This window comes from Camellia sinensis, chromosome 1 (assembly GCF_055761805.1).
Source record: "Camellia sinensis isolate YWXY chromosome 1, ASM5576180v1, whole genome shotgun sequence".
NCBI lineage: Eukaryota > Viridiplantae > Streptophyta > Magnoliopsida > Ericales > Theaceae > Camellia > Camellia sinensis.
Window position 1 is genome coordinate 115,109,082 of NC_138961.1, and position 20,387 is coordinate 115,129,468.

At 39.2% G+C, this 20,387-nt stretch overlaps 2 protein-coding genes and 1 long non-coding RNA gene across 3 annotated transcripts; 2 read left to right on the forward strand and 1 right to left on the reverse strand.

The window, feature by feature from the left end:
* Nucleotides 1–267: 267 nt before the first annotated feature.
* On the forward strand, nucleotides 268–6,736 carry LOC114274643 (putative polygalacturonase). The gene is made up of 6 exons (XM_028216613.2): nucleotides 268–360; nucleotides 4,309–4,641; nucleotides 5,395–5,515; nucleotides 5,617–5,791; nucleotides 5,887–5,957; nucleotides 6,036–6,736. The coding sequence occupies exons 1-6, from the start codon at nucleotides 268–270 to the stop codon at nucleotides 6,734–6,736; spliced, it is 1,494 nt and encodes a 497-aa protein (XP_028072414.2).
* A 35-nt stretch (nucleotides 6,737–6,771) lies between these two features.
* Nucleotides 6,772–13,433, forward strand: LOC145796912 (uncharacterized). The gene is made up of 2 exons (XR_014337635.1): nucleotides 6,772–7,042; nucleotides 12,618–13,433. It is a non-coding gene; the product is annotated as an uncharacterized LOC145796912 (long non-coding RNA).
* Nucleotides 13,434–14,221: 788 nt separating this feature from the next.
* Nucleotides 14,222–19,405, reverse strand: LOC145819281 (putative serine/threonine-protein kinase At1g01540). The gene is made up of 7 exons (XM_082913254.1): nucleotides 19,314–19,405; nucleotides 16,370–16,792; nucleotides 15,322–15,423; nucleotides 15,073–15,195; nucleotides 14,779–14,952; nucleotides 14,556–14,688; nucleotides 14,222–14,470 (listed from the first exon to the last, which is right to left on the reverse strand). The coding sequence occupies exons 1-7, from the start codon at nucleotides 19,403–19,405 to the stop codon at nucleotides 14,222–14,224; spliced, it is 1,296 nt and encodes a 431-aa protein (XP_082769380.1).
* Between the last annotated feature and the right edge of the window lie 982 nt (nucleotides 19,406–20,387).

The window sequence follows — 20,387 nt, forward strand, 5'->3', positions numbered from 1 at the left end:
TCCCCAACCATGAACTCGATAGCCCAGATCTGATCACGGGGGAAGCTGCTACTACCCTCTAGGCGATTAGACCTCAGCTTCTTTGGTGTTAGGACGTTGGATGCTACAACCTCGGCTAGCCTCTTCTGGGACTAGGCCGGCTTTGATATCGACACAAAGTCCTTAAGATCCTTCTTAAATTCAGAAGGAACTTGAGTCACTGTGGCCTTGGCCTTCTTTAGTCTTTTTGGCTTTAGTTTGGATTAGAATGTAGAGGAGAAGGACTGGATGGTCACAACCCCAGGAATATTGGCAAGGAGGTCTTCAATAACAGTTGGTTTGCAGCCCATCTTGTCGGTTGTTGCAGCGACAGTAACCTTGGTACCGAAATGGATTGCAGAAAGGACTATGGGAGGGTTAACTAGATCATAAGTCGATGCCTCAGATTCTCGACGTTTGCGGCTGCGAGTTCTGCCGGTAAGAACGTTTGGATTTCCTCGACGTTAGCGACGGTGATGGCGCTGAGAAGGTGGAATCAACTGGGGGATAAAAATGGACAACTGGTCTGCTGGATCCAATGTGGAGGCCTGATCTGGCCGTGGTGATGAAGTAACCGGTAGAGTTGTGGCAAAATGAGGAGTCTTGCTTCGTTTTGGAATGTTAGGCAAGGAAGACTTGTACGTCGATAAATAGTTGAGCAACAGTGAGGCCTTGCATCTTTAAATCGGGAGATCCAAGAGCTTCTTTAGATCTCGGCTAGGAACATACGACTACCAAAATCCCTTCGCTGGCTAAAGAAGAACTACAAAAGAAAATAGCTAACATTAGCACAGACAAGAGAAATAAATTGACAAGACTTAACAAAAACATGAAAGCTACACTTGTACTCAGTTCTTACCCTCATCCTCTATAAAAACCACTCGACGCAGAGGAAAGAGATAAAGATCATCATCAGGCGTGAACTCCCAATTGCCCGAGATAATTAGGTAGTCATCTACAGCACCTTGTTTGAGTCAAGAAGGTCGCCTATAAGTTTGAAGTTGGTAGATCTGGGCTTGAGGTAGTATATGTGACCTTTGTCAGACTTCAAGCCACACATGGTGTAACAAAATTAGATGTTGGCTAGTGTAGTCCTAGCTTTTTCTCGGCATGCTAGTTCGATTATGCCATTGATAACCCTATATGAGTTTATGGCTAGTTGCATGGGGTTAAGTTTGTAGTAGGGGAGGACTTCTTGAAAAAGAATGTCTAAGGATATCGAAGTCCACATTCAATGAACGCAATTACGGGAAGGGCATGAAATCTCCATCAGACATGATAGAGTCCTCCTTTCTAGCCAACCTGATTTGAACGTCAGTTGGGATAGAGAACTCTTGACAGAAGTACTCTAGTTTGGCCAGGGTATCTACCCTCCACCTGAACATTCCCATGGTGTTGGCTTAAAGTTTTTTGTGCTAGATTTCAGAAAAAAAATACACTAGAAAAGGTTTGAGAACCTCGACTAGACCCTAAACAGGCACTAGGGAAATGATTTTGAAGATCTAAGGGGAATTTGTTTTAGTTTTTCCTATGTATAGGGTTTCTAGGCAAATCCCAAGCCTAAAACTAAGCACACAAACAAAGGTGCAAGGGCAAGAATCTAGAAAACAAGCCAAGAAAATAGAAAGGAACATGATTCAGAATCAAGAAAGCAACATTCAAGAAACGTGGAAAGTTAGAAATTCATAAACAATGAGTAGGTGTGTGCAAATGTATGAAAATCACAAGCAAGACAATTGACGTTCCAGAAACACAGTGACGAACACCGAAGCGCAGAACAAATTCAAGAACGAAAATTGATTTGCAAAATGAAAAATGGCAACCAAAATGAGGGAATGAATGAAGAAAAATAGAGTATAGCTATGAATACAGATTCAATGGCAGCAGATACAATGTAAACATGCGGCAAAAAAGCATATTGAAAAACAATAAAGACAGAAATAAATAAATAAATAAAGGAAATAGAGAACTTACCAAATAAAGCCAAAGAAGTGGATGCCAGGGTGAGACGACAGAGACAGTCGGAACAAAATGACAACGAGCTCGCCGGAAGTGAAGAACATGACAGTTGCAGAAAACTCGAAGAGATGATGATAGAGGCTAGGAAGTGAAGAGAAAGAGAATCTTGAGCAAGAGAGGAAAATTGAATTTGCAAAAGTAAAGAGATAGGACGAGAGAGAGGAGTTTTATCAAAAATATATGAAAAGGCAACAAAAAATAATGAAATGCCTTGGACAACGTACTTGTTAAGCGACGTGGGTAAAAGCAACACGATTTGATAGCGTGTGTCAGGTACGAGCTAATGGAACAAGAACGCGTGGAGGAAACAGTTGAAAAGATAGTGTGTGACAGCTCATGCGCAGTAGAAACACTTACAATTCTTGGAGTAATAAGACCATGATCTAGGCCAGGAATGCGATCTCGGTCAAGATGTATAAAGAACATGAGGATTGGTTCTTGATTCTTGATCCAAGTTACATGAAGCCGACGAGTCATGATCTCGGTCGGAATAGTACCTCAGTTTTGAGTCGACATGTTGATTAGACAAACGATGTAGGTTCCATCACCTTAGATTGCTGAGGTAATAGAATCTAGGGACAGTTGTGGGGAAGTATTTTGTGAATGACAGCATGTGGCAAAGGTGACACCGAAGTGTCAGCAGAGGTGCCACGTGGCCTGATCACACTATCGAGATGATCTCGGTTAGGTCGAGGTTATCTGCGGAGATTCCAGAATCTGAGTTAAGCAGATAAGAGACAAGAGTCCTAGAACATAGGAGGATCTCAGTCTGGATAAAGATAAGGCTCAAGAAGAGTTTATCTCTATCTAGCTAAGGGTCCAGGATGAGTACTAAGCCTAAGTCCATTAAAGTAAGGCTTCCAAAGGGATCAGGTTACGGCTGGTTATAAAAGCAAGGCCCCCTCGTGGGTCAAAGGTAGGTTCTGAATTTTGAGTTTAATTACTATTTGCTATCTGTGAGAGATATTGATTATTGACTTGATCGTCGGAGTGCTCCCGGGGGACAAACTACTGCCGGATTCTCATCTTCTTGTCCAGATTGTTGGGCTTAATCTATTCTCGTCGGTGCTCCCCAGCTGAGTTCCACGTTTGGTTGTGTAATCAAAAATCAACACCCACATCTACTAATAAATGATGTGACATAATTTTAAAGGTTTAGCACCAATAAGATCTTTGCTTTAATACATTATCGTATCATTAAATTTAAAAAATCTAGCATTAATCTAATAGTTCAAAACGTACCAGTTCAAAAATATTTATATATAAAAAAAATCAAAATAAAAACTTTCATGGAGATTATGTTAATCTAATCAATACTCATCAACTTCAAACATCTCTGTATCTTAAATGAGATGATTGTGTTTTCCTTACATGTTTTAAAATAAAAACAATATGCATTCATTGATATATTAATTAGTGTACCAATAATGGTAGAAATTATAAATTTTGAAACTCTAAAAAGACCACTAATGACATGACACTCAATAAAAAAAGAAAAAAAATACAACACCAAGGCCAAAACATCAAATCATTCCTAGTGGGGCTCACTACTACATCATTAGTGATAGCACTAATTATTGCTCTCACTCATTTTCATTAGTGTACTAATAAATGATATGACATAATTTTAAAGATTTGGCACCAATTAGATCTTTGCTTTAATACATTACCATATCACTAAATTTTAAAAATCTAGCATTAATCTAATAATAATTATGTCTTAATTGTATTCCTCCTCTGTCTCCCTATATATATCTCATCTGCAAGACTGAAAAATCAACTCAAAACTCACCAGCCCAAAAGAAAAAAAAAAAAAAGAACTCAAAATTTACATTTCAAACAATGGGTTTATTTCAGAAAACCAAAAAATCCCATGTAAGTCTTCTCTTTCATCATCATCTTACTTTTCTTTTGCCTATATTGATTTGGGTTCAATCTTGTCAAAAGTGGCCCAGAGTTCATATGATAGACGAGACGCTTCTTACATGACTTGATGTCTAAATTCAAATGTTATCGCTTCTCTTTTTACCTATTGAAAAATAATAATATTAATCTTGTCATAAAATAATAATATTAATTAGTATAAGAGAAAGTCGACCTGTAACTCTTTAGTGAGGTACACGGACACTGGTCACCACTAAACTAACCCAATGGTTGGGTTTCCTGTTTTCATAATTATTTTTTGGCAGAAAGAATTTAAATTTGGAAAATTGTTGGTTTTTTTTATTCGATTGATTTTCTTATTCAACTTAATCTCAAAAATGTCTACAGGTTATCCAGATTGCCTTAGCCTTTTTAACATTGGCACTACTAAGTTCAACAGAAGTAGAATGTGGAAGAGATGGATACACAAAACTGTTGGATTTCCAGGCAATAAATTGTCGCAAACACAGTGCAGTTTTGACAGATTTTGGAGGCAAAGGAGATGGAAAAACATCAAACACAAAGGCATTTCAATCTGCAATCAGTCAACTAAGCCAGCTGGCACCGGACGGAGGAGCACAGCTAATTGTGCCGCCCGGTCAATGGCTCACTGGAAGCTTCAATCTAACCAGCCATTTCACTCTTTACATCCACAAGGAGGCCGTCATTCTTGCATCTCAGGTATGATAAGTTTGAGATCCTTTAAGAAATTGAAGACTTACAACAATTAAATGTGTCATTTAAGATCATAAGATACAGAACTATGAAATGGTCAAATCAAAGAGGTCCACCTATTAGTTTTATGTTGCAATGAGTAAGAAATTAGATTTTCATTTTTTTATATAGTGGACCCACATTTTATAGAAGTAAAATTTTTATATTACATAGAGTAAGGTAGTATCACTTTGGTATTGAATTTGTACACATTTTTTCAAATAAATTATTTTGTCTTTAAAATTTTTGTCTATTTGTCCCTTTTTCTCTAATACACTATCGACCGCATGATATGAAAAAGAATTTCAAGATACGGGAATTTGAGGCACATAGAGTTCAAAATATATACATTGGGAAAAATGCAAAAAAAAATTGACAACAGAGATATACGTGCCCCATTTTTGCCATTTTGCTCTACCCTCATATTTTGAGATTGAATCCTTGAGTCTAATCCACATTTTTCCACTATGATCCATCTGCAAATCATGGTGTTATTTCCGAGACCCGTTAACAAATGAAATTTGAGTGACCTGCTCATTAAAAGATACTTCGATGTCACATATTAATATCGAACCTTATGCCTTTTGACTTGGTTAGAAGTTAGTAGGCTTCAAAAAAATTACAGAAAAATGCCTAAAAAACTTTTGTCTTTCGTTTGGTGTTGGCAAGCTGCTACCACACCTCACAACTGAAAAGAATTTGATGATTATTTTTGGGCAGGATGAGTCAGAATGGCCTGTTATTAGTCCGTTGCCTTCCTATGGAAGAGGAACAGATGCCCCTGGTGCAAGGTTCATCAGTCTAATTTTTGGGACAAATCTCACTGATGTCGTTATTACCGGTAATTATACTTCTTTATATAGGTGCTTATCAATTAATGGAAACTGAATCCTCTAATCACATCTCTCAACTTTGCATCATTTTGATTTTGATGATGATCAGGTGGTAATGGCACGATCGATGGACAAGGTGCATACTGGTGGGGCAAGTTCAAAAACAAACAACTGAAAAACTCAAGGCCCTATCTGATTGAGATAATGTTTTCACAAGAAGTTCAGATTTCTAACCTTACTTTGATCAACGCTCCTACCTGGAATGTCCATCCCGTTTACAGCAGGTTCAACAGTCTCCCATGTCTTTGTTTTCCTCTTAATATATTTCTTGTAAATCATAACAGCCCATTTTTATCTCATATTAATCAAAACCATTTAGGGATATAATAATCCAAGGGCTCACAATCCTTGCCCCAATTGATTCTCCCAACACAGATGGAATAAACCCAGGTGGGTAAATTAATTTGTCTTTTTTTAACTTTCAGTTTATAGTTATTTCATATGAAAATGCCCGTCTTGTTTCTACAGATTCCTGCTCAAATATCCGCATTGAAGACTGTTACATCGTCTCTGGGGACGACTGCATTGCAGTGAAAAGCGGGTGGGACGAATATGGAATATCATTTGGAGTGCCAACTCAGCACCTCATCATCAGGAGGCTCACCTGCATCTCCCCTGACAGTGCTGTCATCGCTCTCGGCAGTGAGATGTCGGGTGGCATCCAAGATGTCAGAGCCGAAGACATCACAGGCATCAGTTCCCAATCAGGTGTCAGAATCAAAACCGCTGTGGGGAGAGGGGCTTATGTGAAGGACATCTATGTTAAAGGAATGAAATTGTACACCATGAAGTATGTGTTTTGGATGACAGGAAATTATGGGTCACATCCAGATAATGGGTTCAACCCAAAAGCATTTCCTGTCATCCAAAACATAAATTACAGAGACATAACTGCTCAGAATGTTTCGATGCCAGCTAACCTTGAAGGAATACAGGATCACCCCTTTACTGGCATTTGCATTTCAAATGCAAGCATCAATTTGTCCGCTAATCCAAAGAAAGTCCTGTGGAATTGCAGTAACATTGCGGGTGTTTCAAGCAAAGTCAGTCCTCAACCTTGCAATCTGTTGCCCAATAAGGAGCCGATGTCCTGTGGCTTTCCTCCTGATACATTGCCTATTGATAATGTAATGTTGAAGAATTGTAGTGGTAGTGGCACCTACATTTAAACTATCTTTGATAAGAAAAGTGAATGATATGAAAATTTTAGCAAGTTCTTCTATTTTTATTTTTATTTTGGTAGGTAAGTCATATATAACCAAAAAAAATAAATATTACAATGAGGTTCATACCACGCCTAAAGACAACACACCCTACAAAAGAGAAAACACACCTAGCTGCTACACACAATAGATCAAAATTAAAGTCCGGAGCTAGGCTACCACAATATAACACATTGGACAAGTTAATAGTAAATAATTTGAGTCCAATACATCAAAACCCTTGCAACAGCAAATTTATCTTCCCCGTGAGAGGTGTTGGCTCCATCCACTACCCACATGGTAAGGAGCCCACCATCCACATAGTGTGGATGGCACCAGGTGGTAAAAGAAGGTGGTGGAGGGCAACACTAACTCACTAATGGAAGATAGTGGGGGTGGCACCACCTTGGCCAATTATGGCTAGCACTTCACCTACTCCTCCTCTCTTGGTTATAAATTGAGATGAGTGAGGAGGGGTTTGTATCATCAGAAATTGAGAGTGAGAGCTGTGAGTTGAGTGAGTTTCATCTCCTCCTCTGTATTTGTATTTTTGCTCCATTTTAGTGAAAATTCTCTTTTCTGTCCGTGGATGTAAGCATTGGGCCGAACCACGTAAATATTGTGTTCTCTGTGTGTGTGAGATATTTTTCTGGGTGTGTTTGATCCTAACAAAGTGGTATCAGAGCCAAGTTGTACGTTTTTCGGAAAAACAGAGTGTTGTTTCGAAACTGCCCAGAAATCGTATTGCTCGAAATCAGATTTTGAGCATACTAAGAGCAAGGGCTCGATGAGAGGAGTCCAGAAACATAAAGCAGACACCCAACGGAGGCCGGACGCGCCCTCACGCGCCCCTGGAAGTTGGCGCGTGAGTCCCAGTCTCGCCACGCGCCCTCACGCGCCGTTCAGGCAACCGGCGCGTAATCCCACTCTCACCCACGCGCCCCACGCGCGGCGCAAGGAGGATGACGACTGAGGGAACAGCGCGTGCCATACACGCGCCATCAACACGCGCGCGCACCAAGCCGAGCCGGAGCCGAGTTGACCAAGCCGCTGACTGAGCCGCTGACGTCATCCTGACGTCAGCAGAACCGGAGAAATAATCTGGTGCTTCGTAGGCGCACTAGATTCTGCCGATCTGAACCATTTAATCTGTTTTGGCTTGATCTAAGCCATTTGAGATCCGATTTTGGTGATCCAATAGTGGTTTCCGACTATTTGGAGTATTCCGGACACATCCGTACGGTCAGATTTTGCAAATAAGTTTTTCAACAATTTGCAGTTTTTATTTTGGTAATCCGAAGTGCTTTTCCGGCTAATTTGAGCAGTCCGGACTTCACAGCAAAGCCTGTTTTTCAAACAGAGATCTTGTTTTTGTATGATGGAGGATCCAACGTCGACTTCAGGTTCCATGATAAAGTTAAATGCTTCCAATTATGCCATTTAGAAGCCCAGAATGGAAGATGTCTTGTATTGCCGAGATTTGTTTGACCCCATTGAGCTTAATGGAGTTAAACCACCAACGGAAAAAGACGAAGACTGGAAGCGGAAGAACCGAAAGACCATTGGCCAGATCAGACAATGGATTGATCACAGTGTCTTCCACCATGTCGCCCAGGAGACTGATGCCTATGCTCTCTGGACAAAGTTAGAAGGCATGTACCAGTCGAAGACTGCTCGGAACAAAGCCCTCCTGATGAGAAGACTTGTGAATTTGAAGTTGAAAGGCGGTATCTCTGTTGCTGAACACACCAGTGAGTTTCAAAATTTGGTGAACCAACTAACTACTGTCAAAATGGAGTTAGATGATGAGATGCAGGCCCTATTGCTCCTCAGTTCTTTGCCAGACAGTTGGGAGACATTGGTGGTGTCTCTCAGCAACTCTGCCCCAGAAGGGAAACTGACCATGAGCATGGTTATAGATGCTTTATTTAGTGAAGAGGCAAGAAAGAAAGAAATGGGTGGAGATCAATCCCATGCCCTCGTCACAGAAAATAAAAGCAGAGGTAGAGGTAGAGGCAGGGGCAGGGGAAGAAGCAAAAGTAGAGGACACAGCCGAGGAAGATCTCAAGACAGAGGGAAATCCAGAGAAGGTACGAGCCGGCCAAAGTTCAAATGCTACCATTGTGGCCAGGAGGGTCACATAAAGAAGTATTGCTATGCCTTGAAGGGAGAACAACAACAAGGCAATAGACAGCCAAAGACCGAAGATGGGACCACTGCAGTTTCTGTCTCAGAGAATATTGCATTATTCTCTGTTGAAGAAGAAGAATGCCTCCATATGTCAGACAACGACACCGAGTGGGTGGTAGATACAGCAGCTTCCTACCACGCTACATCCCAGAAGGAGTTCTTCAGTACGTACCAAGCTGGAGATTTTGGTACAGTAAAAATGGGTAACTCCAGTTTTTCAAAAATTGTGGGAATTGGTGATGTTCATATCCAAACCAAAGTTGGGTGCACGATGGTGTTGAAAGATGTCAGGCATGTTCCCGATTTACGCCTGAATCTTATTTCAGGGATAGCCTTAGATCGACAAGGCTATGAGAACTATTTTGGCAAAGGCATATGGAAGTTGAAAAAGGGATCTCTCGTGGTAGCCAAAGGACAGGCAATTGGCACACTATACAAGACTCATGTGGAGGTGAATTCAAATAGCTTCAACGCAGCAGAAGATGAGACGTCACCAAATTTGTGGCACAAAAGGCTGGGTCACATGAGTGAGAAAGGGTTACAGATTTTGGCAAAGAAGTCACTTATTCCCTGTGCCAAAGATGCAAAATTAAATCCTTGTGACAACTGCTTGTTTGGGAAGCATCATAGAGTCGCTTTCCATTCATCATCCAGAAGACAATCAGAGTTGTTGAGCAGAGTATACTCTGATGTTTGCGGTCCCATTGAAGTGGAATCTTTGGGTGGTAGAAAATACTTTCTGACGTTCATTGATGATGCATCACGGAAGGTATGGGTTTATGTCTTAAAGACCAAAGCTGAGGTGTTCCAGCATTTTCAGACATTCCATGCTATGGTGGAAAGGGAGACTGGAAAGAAGCTGAAATGTCTCCGAACAGACAATGGAGGCGAGTACACGTCAAAGGAATTTAAAGCCTACTGTGCTACTCACGGCATCCGGCATGAGAAGACTGTTCCTGGAACCCCACAACACAATGGTATAGCCGAGAGAATGAACCGAACCATTGTGGAGAAGGTCAGATGTATGCTCAAAATGGCAAAGCTACCAAAGCCATTTTGGGGAGAAGCTGTTCGTGTTGCTTGCTATTTGATCAACAGATCGCCATCAGTTCCACTGAATTTTCAGATTCCAGAAGAAGTATGGTCTGGAAGGGAGATCTCTTACTCTCACTTGAGAGTGTTTGGGTGCAAAGCATTTGCACATGTATCCAAGGAGCACAGACAGAAGCTGGATGACAAAGCCACTCCATGCATCTTTATTGGCTATGGAGATGAAGAATTTGGATACAGATTGTGGGATCCGAAACACAAAAAGGTCATTCGAAGCCGAGATGTGGTGTTTCAAGAAGGCCAGACCTTTGAAGACTTTGGGCAACCAGCCAAACCCAAAGTTGATGATGTTTCAGAAATTATTCCAAACTCTGCACCATCACAGCATGCCACTGATGAAGAAGAGTTACCGCAGCATGCAGTCAATGATGTAGAGTTGCAGGATGGATTTCTAGAAGAAGAAGATCCAGAAGCAGAGGGTGTTGAGCAGGGGGAGCCACAACCCCCTCTACCAGAGACTGTTGGTCCACAGTTACGAAGATCAACAAGAGAATTTAAGCCGTCAACCAAATACCCTCCTTCTGAGTATATTTTGCTTACCGATGAGGGGGAGCCAGAAAGTTTTCAAGAAGCTCAAAACCATAAGGAGAAGAGTAGTTGGCAGCAAGCTATGCAAGAAGAGATGCAATCCTTGCAGAAGAATCAAACTTATGATTTGGTGAAACTTCCCCAGGGTCGAAAAGCATTGCAGAACAAATGGGTGTTCAAGTTGAAGAAAGATGGCAGCGGAAAGTTAGTCAAGTATAAGGCTCGATTGGTTGTCAAAGGTTTTGGGCAGAAGAAATGTATTGATTTTGATGAAATCTTCTCGCCAGTTGTGAAAATGACATCCATTCGAGTAGTTTTGGGACTAGCAGCTAGTTTGAATTTGGAACTTGAACAAATGGATGTGAAGACAGCATTTCTCCATGGTGATCTGAAGGAAGAAATTTACATGGAGCAGCCAGAAGATTTTGAAGTCAAAGGGAAAGAAAACTTAGTCTGAAGATTGAAGAAGAGTCTCTACGGCCTCAAACAAGCGCCGAGACAGTGGTACAAGAAGTTTGACTCATTCATGGTAGGTCATGAGTACAAGAGAACTGCTGCAGACCAGTGTGTTTATGTCAGGACATTTCCCGGTGGAAACTTTATCATACTTCTGCTCTATGTTGATGACATGTTGATCGTTGGACAAGATGCCACAACAATCAGATCACTGAAGAAGGAGTTATTACAGTCCTTTGCCATGAAGGACCTAGGCCCTGCACAGCAAATTTTGGGCATGAATATTGTGCGTGACAGGAAAGCCAAGAAGTTATGGCTGTCACAGGAGAAGTACGTTGAACGAGTGATTGAGAAGTTCAACATGAAAGATGCCAAGCCAGTCAGTACTCCGCTGGCTAATCATTTCAAGCTGAGCAAGATTTCTTGTCCCTCCTCTACGAAGGAAAGACAAGAGATGGAGGCGATTCCCTACTCATCCGCTGTAGGGAGTTTGATGTATGCAATGGTGTCCACCCGACCAGATATTGCTCATGTGGTTGGAGTTGTAAGCAGATTCCTTTCCAATCCAGGAAAAGAGCATTGGGAAGCAGTCAAGTGGATTCTGAGGTACCTCAAGGGTACAACAAAAATGTGTTTGTGCTTTAGAGATGCTAAACCAGTCTTGGAAGGCTATACTGATTCAGATATGGCAGGCGATCTTGATGGAAGGAAATCTACATCAGGATTTCTGTTCACTTTCGCAAGGGGAGCTGTGTCTTGGCAGTCCAAGCTGCAGAAATGTGTTGCTTTATCCACAACAGAGGCAAAGTATATTGCCGCAGCGGAAGCTGGGAAAGAGATGTTGTGGTTGAAGCGGTTTCTCCAAGAGTTGGGATTAAAGCAAGAAAAGTTTACGGTACATTGTGATAGTCAGAGTGCCATAGACCTGAGCAAGAATTCGATGTACCATTCTCGCACAAAGCACATTGATGTTCGGTATCATTGGATATGCGAAGTGATGGACAAACAGTTATTGGAACTGATCAAGATCCACACAGATAAGAATCCTTCTGACATGATGACCAAGGGTGTCACCAGAGACAAACTGGAAGTTTGCAAGCATCTGATCGGGATGGACTTCAAGTGAGAAGTCAGTTGTCCATGTGGGCATGGAGGGGGAGAATTGTTGGATCCATCCACTACCCACATGGTAAGGAGCCCACCATCCACATAGTGTGGATGGCACCAGGTGGTAAAAGAAGGTGGTGGAGGGCAACACTAACTCACTAATGGAAGATAGTGGGGGTGGCACCACCTTGGCCAATTATGGCTAGCACTTCACCTACTCCTCCTCTCTTGGTTATAAATTGAGATGAGTGAGGAGGGGTTTGTATCATCAGAAATTGAGAGTGAGAGCTGTGAGTTGAGTGAGTTTCATCTCCTCCTCTGTATTTGTATTTTTGCTCCATTTTAGTGAAAATTCTCTTTTCTGTCCGTGGATGTAAGCATTGGGCCGAACCACGTAAATATTGTGTTCTCTGTGTGTGTGAGATATTTTTCTGGGTGTGTTTGATCCTAACAAGAGGCCGTAAAGCAGCAAAAGGCACTGCAGCAGCAAGGACTTTGAAACACACGCATGAGGTGGACCGCACGCTACACACAAAGGGAGCATGAAAACCACGCCAGAGCGACCCACCTTCATCATCCTCAACGCACGGCACCGGAAGAGCAAAAGCCATACCAGCACCAGAAGACACGGCACAAGCTTCATCCTCACCTCATGCCGGACCCGCGAAGATACAGATTGGCGGCCAAACTCCGGCGCAGCAGCTCAACACACAGCTTTCGGAGCTCCGGCAAAATGCATCGTTGTCTTCTTCTCCGGCACAACTCCAACAACACACAACCAAAAAGATTCCTCTCCTTACACAAAAAACCATAAACAGAGCACTAGGAATACCGGAAATTTGATCGGAGAGGTTGGAATCAGAATAACCACCCACTTTCCATCTCATCCAAGCACCACACTAAACTATGGTGGTGTCACGCATGACACACTACTTTACATAGTCTCAACACCATAGATCAGGAAAAATTATGAAGGTAGAGGTGGGATTACTGACTCTCCCCAGCAAACAAATCTCTAGGAACTCTACACTCTTAATCAGCCATGAAGATCCAAGAGAGGGGATCACAAGAAAACAAAACCCAAAAAGATATTATCTAAATTAATATGGGTAAACACAAAATCAATACCTCCCAACAGATGATCAATGAAGTACGGTGGAGGAGTAATGGATTCTCTAAGAAAATGGAGAGAACCCGGAGGAGGACCAATGGTTACCCCCGGGGGAGCTTTCTCTCTCTAGATTCTAGAGAGAGAGGCTCTGCTTTCTTCCCCTATAACATTCGTAAATTCTTCTATTTATTGGACTTATTTTAAAATTTCAACTTAATTTCTGAGGTAAATAAATGCACAAAAAATGTGGATAGATTCATTAAACATTGGAAGTTGAGTAAACCAGAATGTGAAAGCATTGGATCGAACTATTTTATCGGCCCAGAGGGATGTAGATTGTGCTTCCCAAGTAAAATGAGCTCAGAATCAATGGACTATATAAGGATAGAAATCCACCTGATGGGAGTACTTTTCACCCTATGTATGCTTTGAAAATGAATAGCTGGTAAATTAAAGCTCAGCAGCAAAAGACCGAAAAGATTTAAAGATTTTTTATTGGTTTCTTTGATCAAGAGAAAAGAAGTTTCAACACTCAATTGAGAGATTGGCCAAGCAGATCATGCAGATAATAATAAAAGCTTTTTATATCATAGTTTTCAAATGATGAATGAATATAAATTAAAATAATGAATAATGGGAAAAACTAATATGATACCAGACAAGGTATAACTAAAATGAAAAAAAAAAAAAATCGTTTCTCTTTTACTTATAAAAATTATTAGTTAAAGATAATCTGACTTTGTCAACAATCAACACTGTCCATGCGTAAGAGAGATTAAAGATCTTATAGTACTTGCTTCTGTTTCCCTTCCAAGGATTTGCACCTTAAGCACTCTCGCCCTGTTTGGCAACAGCCTCATTGTCTTTCAGCGAATTAGAACGACAAGTTTTATGCCTAACACAAAATTCCTGCATATTAAGAACAAAGAATAATATTGAATGAGCTGCAGTTAAAATAATAAGTTGGAACATGAAATTTGGGCTATTACATCACTGAGTAGCAAGTCACACGGCTCGAACATATGGATCACATCTCCCATCCTAGGCCTATTTTCGACATTCGGATCAACACATCTAAGAGCAATCAAAATGGTTCGTTTAAGTTCCTTCAATGAAATCATCTCAGGCATCTTAGGATCCACAAGATGATCAAAGTTTTGCTTGGCAACCATAGACTTTAACCAGTCTATCAAGTATACCTGCAATTGGAGATTCATTTTGCACTGCATTAGTATATAATTATAAAGCAGAGATAGAAAATGAAGCATTTTAAAGACTAGCAACCTCTGCTTCAGTTTCGGTTGAGTACTCTAGAGGGGTCTTCCCGGTTATAATCTCCATGAGAAGTATACCAAAGCTATAAACATCACTTTTCTCATTGAAAACACCAGTGGAAGCATATTCTGGTGCTATATAACTAGTTAAAAAAAAAAGTCATTGCAAAGATGGAATTAGTAAACGGAAATTGATTCACAAACAGAAATGTTATGCATACAGACTGACCCACCCAGACATTCCCATGGAACAAGTTGTAGCATGACTAGTCCTATCTGGACCTAAAACTTGAGCAACCCCAAGATCGGATATTTTAGGATTCCATTGTTGATCAAGTAGAATGTTGGTTGATTTTATGTGTTGATGGACAATCTTGGGTTCGACATCCTCATGCAGGTATGCCAAGCTGTAGAAAAAAAAATATCAATCCTCTTCCAAGTCATTTTCATCCCCCCAAGCGGAGAACAACAAAAATAGCAATAAAAGTAATACGAATCTGGTGTTGGATAAATCTAGAATGGCACACCCTTTTGCAGCTGCTTGGATAATGTTGATCCGAATATTCCAAGAAAGAGGGCTAACTTGTCTCGTGCATCCATGAAGCCACTGGTAAAGATTACCATTGTCCAGATACTCATACACAAGCATCCTACAATAGTCATCCACAAAGACACCCAAAAAAAAATGAGGACAGAAAATGAATGGTAGGAGATTCTCCCACCTAAATAATATTATATATATATGTATATATATTTATAAACAAAAGAAATGGTACCTGAAAGTTCCTTCAGTACAGAATCCAAGTAACTTCACCAGATTCTTGTGTCTTGCCCACCCAATTGCTTCCACTTGTGCTATGAAGTTTTCGGCTTTACCACTGAATACTTATTGATTGATTCATCAGTTTCATGAAATATAAATCTGAAATAACCTTAAATTCGCTGCCTAAATTTGCTTCAGGTTGAATTTGATGATATTTTTGAAAGATGTATTTGTTCCATTCCATTTGAAATCCATGCTAGTTCAAATCCAAAAAAATGGCATCTGTCTTTCAAGTAATGGTTCAGAGGTTCAACATCACTACACCATTTTTGCTCCTGCGTGCTTACAATCGAAGTGTTATTCAAGGGTTTCACTTCTTCTTTTTTTAAGACATTTCACCTATTTAGAGAATGAGAAAAGGTAGGGATCATGAAAATTTTTTATTGAAAACGATCATAAAAGATTTATGATCCTTGGATTACTTATTAGTGTGTGGTGTTTTATTTTAAGTGTAATCCAAGGGAGCTTTCATTATTATTTTCATGAAAGGTTTTTCATGATACCTAACATTGCTGAGAATGAATACACCTCATTAGAAATGTGAAAATTTGGGGTATTGAATCCTTACTGTATCCTAGGTGGTACACAACGAAGGAAGCCATGGCCACAAATTTAATGTAGAGATTAACTAACTCTATCGGCATAGAATTTTGGATGCATATAATTTATAATTAATTGGCAATAAATGAAGAGGGTCTATAAGCATGAAACTTGAGTGACACTTTAAAAATAGATAAAATTATATGGCATTGATTTTTATGTGTAACTTTTTTTTCTTTTTTCTTTTTTTCTCTGGTTTTACTCCTAGCATTGCTGATAGAGATCAACTAAAACTCTCTCCACACATGAACATGGTGAAAAATTAACATGCCAGTTCTAGGAGAAAATCAAACACATTTGGACAATGACCATCATCCATATTTGATGTGATCATTTAATTTATGAATTATACTACAAAAAGCAAGAACATTAAAATGGATAATAGAGACAGATACATATACCTGTCGTATAACAATTTCTTCACGGCCACTCGACTGCCATCGAACAGGACACCACGATAAACAATCCCAGAATATCCACTGCCAATCACATTCTGGTCAGCAAAACCATTGGTGGCCGATTCAATCTCCCTCAGCGTATAGCAATGGTTCCTCCGCTTCATATCCTCCGAAACCATGTGTGGAGGGTACCTACTCCCCACCGACTCTAAATCTTTCTCGGGAGTGGCAATTCTCATTTCAATCCCCAAACCATTATTATTACGTGATGACAACAATCTACCATCCAGTGTAGAAGAAGAACTAAAAGAAGTACTAGTATGAAAATTGTTGGAACGTATGGGGGACCTGAATGTGGTTAAATGAGCCCTACTATTACTACTACTACTAGTGTTACTAGTACTGGGTTTTGGACGACGCCGAGAGCTACAGTAAAAACAGAGAAAAACAAGAATCAGAAGAATGATTACTACAATGCATATGAGGATGACAATCCATAATTTGAGGCCGAAGAACGAGGTATCTTTTGTGAGCTTGTGATCAAGAGATGACAGGCCTACAAGCAACATGATTGAATAAGGGATGAATGATCAGACCAGAGAGAAAAATAAATAAATAAAAGAGATTTGAAAATTGGAGTTTTCCAGCTGCTTGGAAATGGAAGACTGTTTATAGTTGGAGATAGCTAAGAGATAGAGAGACCTATGAGAAGCTGGGGATGAGTTCTAGTCTTACAAGAGTTCTTATTTTCAAATTCCAGTGTAGGCTAAGCATAGACTCTTGATAAGGCCTTCAAGCTACCACTCTCTCCTGAATCCTGATGGTCAACCAATAGATTCTTAGAAAAAGTTTAAATTTCATTTTAACCAATTACGATAGGTCACATTTGAAAAATAAAAGTTGAATGTTTTGTTGAGAGGATCATGCAAAATCTTAAAAACTAATTTTCAAATCATAAATTAAAAAATCTTTAATACATTAATATTGTGACCCCAAATATATTTCTATTTATATTTAACTTTGCAATTTTCCTCTACAAGGTTTAATATTTAGAAAATTTACCCATAAATCTCATATGGGGAATTTTTATCCATTTAATTTTAAGAGTTTTCTTATGAACCAATTAGTTCTTTTTATTTTGGAAAGTTATATTTATTTTTAATTTGGTGCCATTTAATATTAGGTGAATGTCCTTTTTGTGATTCATTTTTTTAATTTCCTGATTTGTTTTTGGGATGCGAATGAAAATGTGAGGTTGTGGAATATTTTTTTCGAGCGTGAAATCTACATTTCTGTTAGTGTGGTTTTCTAGTGTTACATTAGAGTGTTACAATAGATTACTACGTTTGGAAAAAGTACACTAAGAAATTTGTAGATGTTATATTAATTGGAGTGTTACGTTTGAAAAAAAATATATTAAGGAGTTTTTTTTTAAATGTTATGTTATTACATTTGAGAAAAGTACACTAAGGAGTTTGTGTGTGTTACATTGATTAAAGTGTTACATTTGATAAAAGTACACTAAGGAGTTTTTTTGAAATATTACATTGTTACGTTTAAGAAAAATATACTGAGGAATTTTTTAGTGTGTTACATTAGAGTTTTACATTTGGAAAAGTACACTAAGTAGTTTTTAGTGTTACATTGATTGGAGTGTTATGTTTGAAAAAAGTACACTAAGGAGTTTTATAAAATCTTACATTGTTACGTTTAAAAAAAAAAAAAAAAAAGTATACTAAGGAGTTTTTTTAGTACATTACATTAGAGTTTTGCATTTTTAAAATATTATATTAGAGTGTTATGTTTGGAAAAAGTACACTAAAGAGTTTCTTTTTGAAATGTTACGTTTAGTAATTTCAACATTATGAGAAAATTCATATTTGTCCTTCAACACACAAGACACGCATTTTTATACTTGGTCCTTTATGTAATTCACACTAGAATGGGACATTTGGGTCCGTAAGAAAAAATGAGGACTAAATAATTCATAATATCATTGTTTGAGATTTATTGATATTTCACCCTTAATATTTTATAATTATTACTTAAAAACTAGAAATGTTGATACCTAGAGAAGAATAATATGAGTTCCAATTTAGATCAGGTATTTCATTATAGAACTAACACGGAAAAGAATAAAAGATATTTTTACTCTCTAAAGTATGCATTTATTGTCATTTTAATTACTGAAGTTTTAATTTTGTTATTTTGGTCTTTAAAATTGTTAATTTGGGTCAATTTTATCCTAACTCTAGCATCCATCTACATTGACAAGGGGAACAATATGTGTTCCTTGTTATTTTCGTATCTTAAGTTTTAATTTATGTGTCAATTTTTAATTCATCACAAACTCAATCATGTAATGTTCAACCCCTTTGCTAGAGTTGTGTGGGGACGCAATCTTTTCTAGGAACACATGAGTCCAAGATCTTGGCTATTTTGGGTTGAGATGCCACGTGGCGTGATAATATTGGTCAAGGTTGGAGTATCGGTCAAACCCACTCAGAATGTATCATGACCCAAACCTGCCCCTATAGGTTTAGGACTGTAACCGGCTAGTAATCCTAGATTACCCGACCTCAAAACAGAATTACACTACGCCAAAATTGGGCTTTAGCGGCGGTTTTTTACCGCCGTTAAAGGCTGTAAAACCGCCGTTAAAGCCTTTAACGACAGTATTAACGGTGGTTTCGTTACCGCCGTTTATGCGTGTGTTGGAAAAAGTGAAACCGTCGTAAAAAGGCAAATTACCGTCGTTAAAAGTTGACCAAAAACGGCGGTTTTTTACCGCCGTAAATAGGTTCAAATTTTTCAAAAAATAATTCTTTCTTCTTGCACTCCCCAAGTTTTGAACCCAAGACCTCTCATCCACCAACACCAACCACTCTGCCATAGCCACTCTTCATGAAATATATTCCCTAAATAAATATTTAAACATTACTTTTACTTTATTGTAGATGGTTTTGCCGGAGCTCGCTGGAGTTTCGCCGGAGCACGTCGGAGTTTCGCCGGAGCTCCGCCGGCAAAGACCGCCGTCATTAACGGCGGTAATGATTGGGCATTAGCGGCGGTTTTGTTACCGCCGTTAAAAGTGGGCATTAACGGCGGTTTCGTTACCGCCATTAAAAGTGGGTTTCATTACCGTCGTTAAAGACACTTTTAGTGGCGGTTTTTTTAACGGTGGTAACAAAACCACCGTTAATGATACATTAACGGCGGTATTAACGACGGTTTTCATTACCGCCGTTAATAGTACCTTTAACGGCGGTTTTCGTTACCGCCGTTAAAAAAACCGCCATTAATGCCCTGTTTTGGCGTAGTGTTAATAGAATTTATAATAAAATATACAGGGCCACAAGCAGAAGCAGAATTTAAAATAAAAAAATTTGTCTATTGAGCTGTGCATACATGCCATGATCAAGACATACATGTTATATCTCATAACATACCATAATATTTACAACAATCATCTTATAGATACAAAACCCCAGTTCAAAAACTTAAACATAACAGACTGCACAAAACCAAAGCTTCTCGAGCTTGGCCAAAATAAAAACTAACGGCCTTGACGCGAAGGCATAACACAAGCGGCTACACAAAAGGCTGACTCCAAAGCAGTCTATAATGCAGAACTTCCTAATGCTCACCTGCATACATATATATAAATGGAGTGAGTTGGAAGCCCAATAAGTAACCTCAATGTAAAAGGGTTAAATGAATGAGTCTCATAATTTATCAGAGCAATTCAAAAGATTCTTGTCATAATTGACACTTGTTGCGAAAACTTGTAATAACAAATACGATTACCAACCTTTCATAAATTATCACATTGCGAAGTATCCGAAGGCCTTATGCTACTTATCAAAATACCATACGAAACATTCATATTGAATGAGTTCATTTGAAATGCACATATTGGTGACTTGTGCGAAACATCACATTTGATGACTTATGTTCACTACAACAAAAACATACTTTAGTGGCACTACACTAGTGGCATATTTTTAGAAAATGCCACAAA

Excerpts from the sequence above, each read along its gene's own strand:
- LOC145819281 (XM_082913254.1), bottom strand. The coding sequence starts at position 19,405 with ATGACGGCGGTCTTTGCCGGCGGAGCTCCGGCGAAACTCCGACGTGCT. Across the intron at positions 15,424-16,369 it reads AAGAAATTGTTATACGACAG|TGGTAAAGCCGAAAACTTCA; the intron begins GTATATGTATCT and ends ATAAGTATTCAG. Across the intron at positions 14,689-14,778 it reads TGTTCCATGGGAATGTCTGG|TTATATAGCACCAGAATATG; the intron begins GTGGGTCAGTCT and ends TTTTTTAACTAG.
- LOC114274643 (XM_028216613.2), top strand. The coding sequence starts at position 268 with ATGGTCACAACCCCAGGAATATTGGCAAGGAGGTCTTCAATAACAGTT. Across the intron at positions 361-4,308 it reads TTGCAGCGACAGTAACCTTG|GTTATCCAGATTGCCTTAGC; the intron begins GTACCGAAATGG and ends AAATGTCTACAG. Across the intron at positions 4,642-5,394 it reads CCGTCATTCTTGCATCTCAG|GATGAGTCAGAATGGCCTGT; the intron begins GTATGATAAGTT and ends ATTTTTGGGCAG.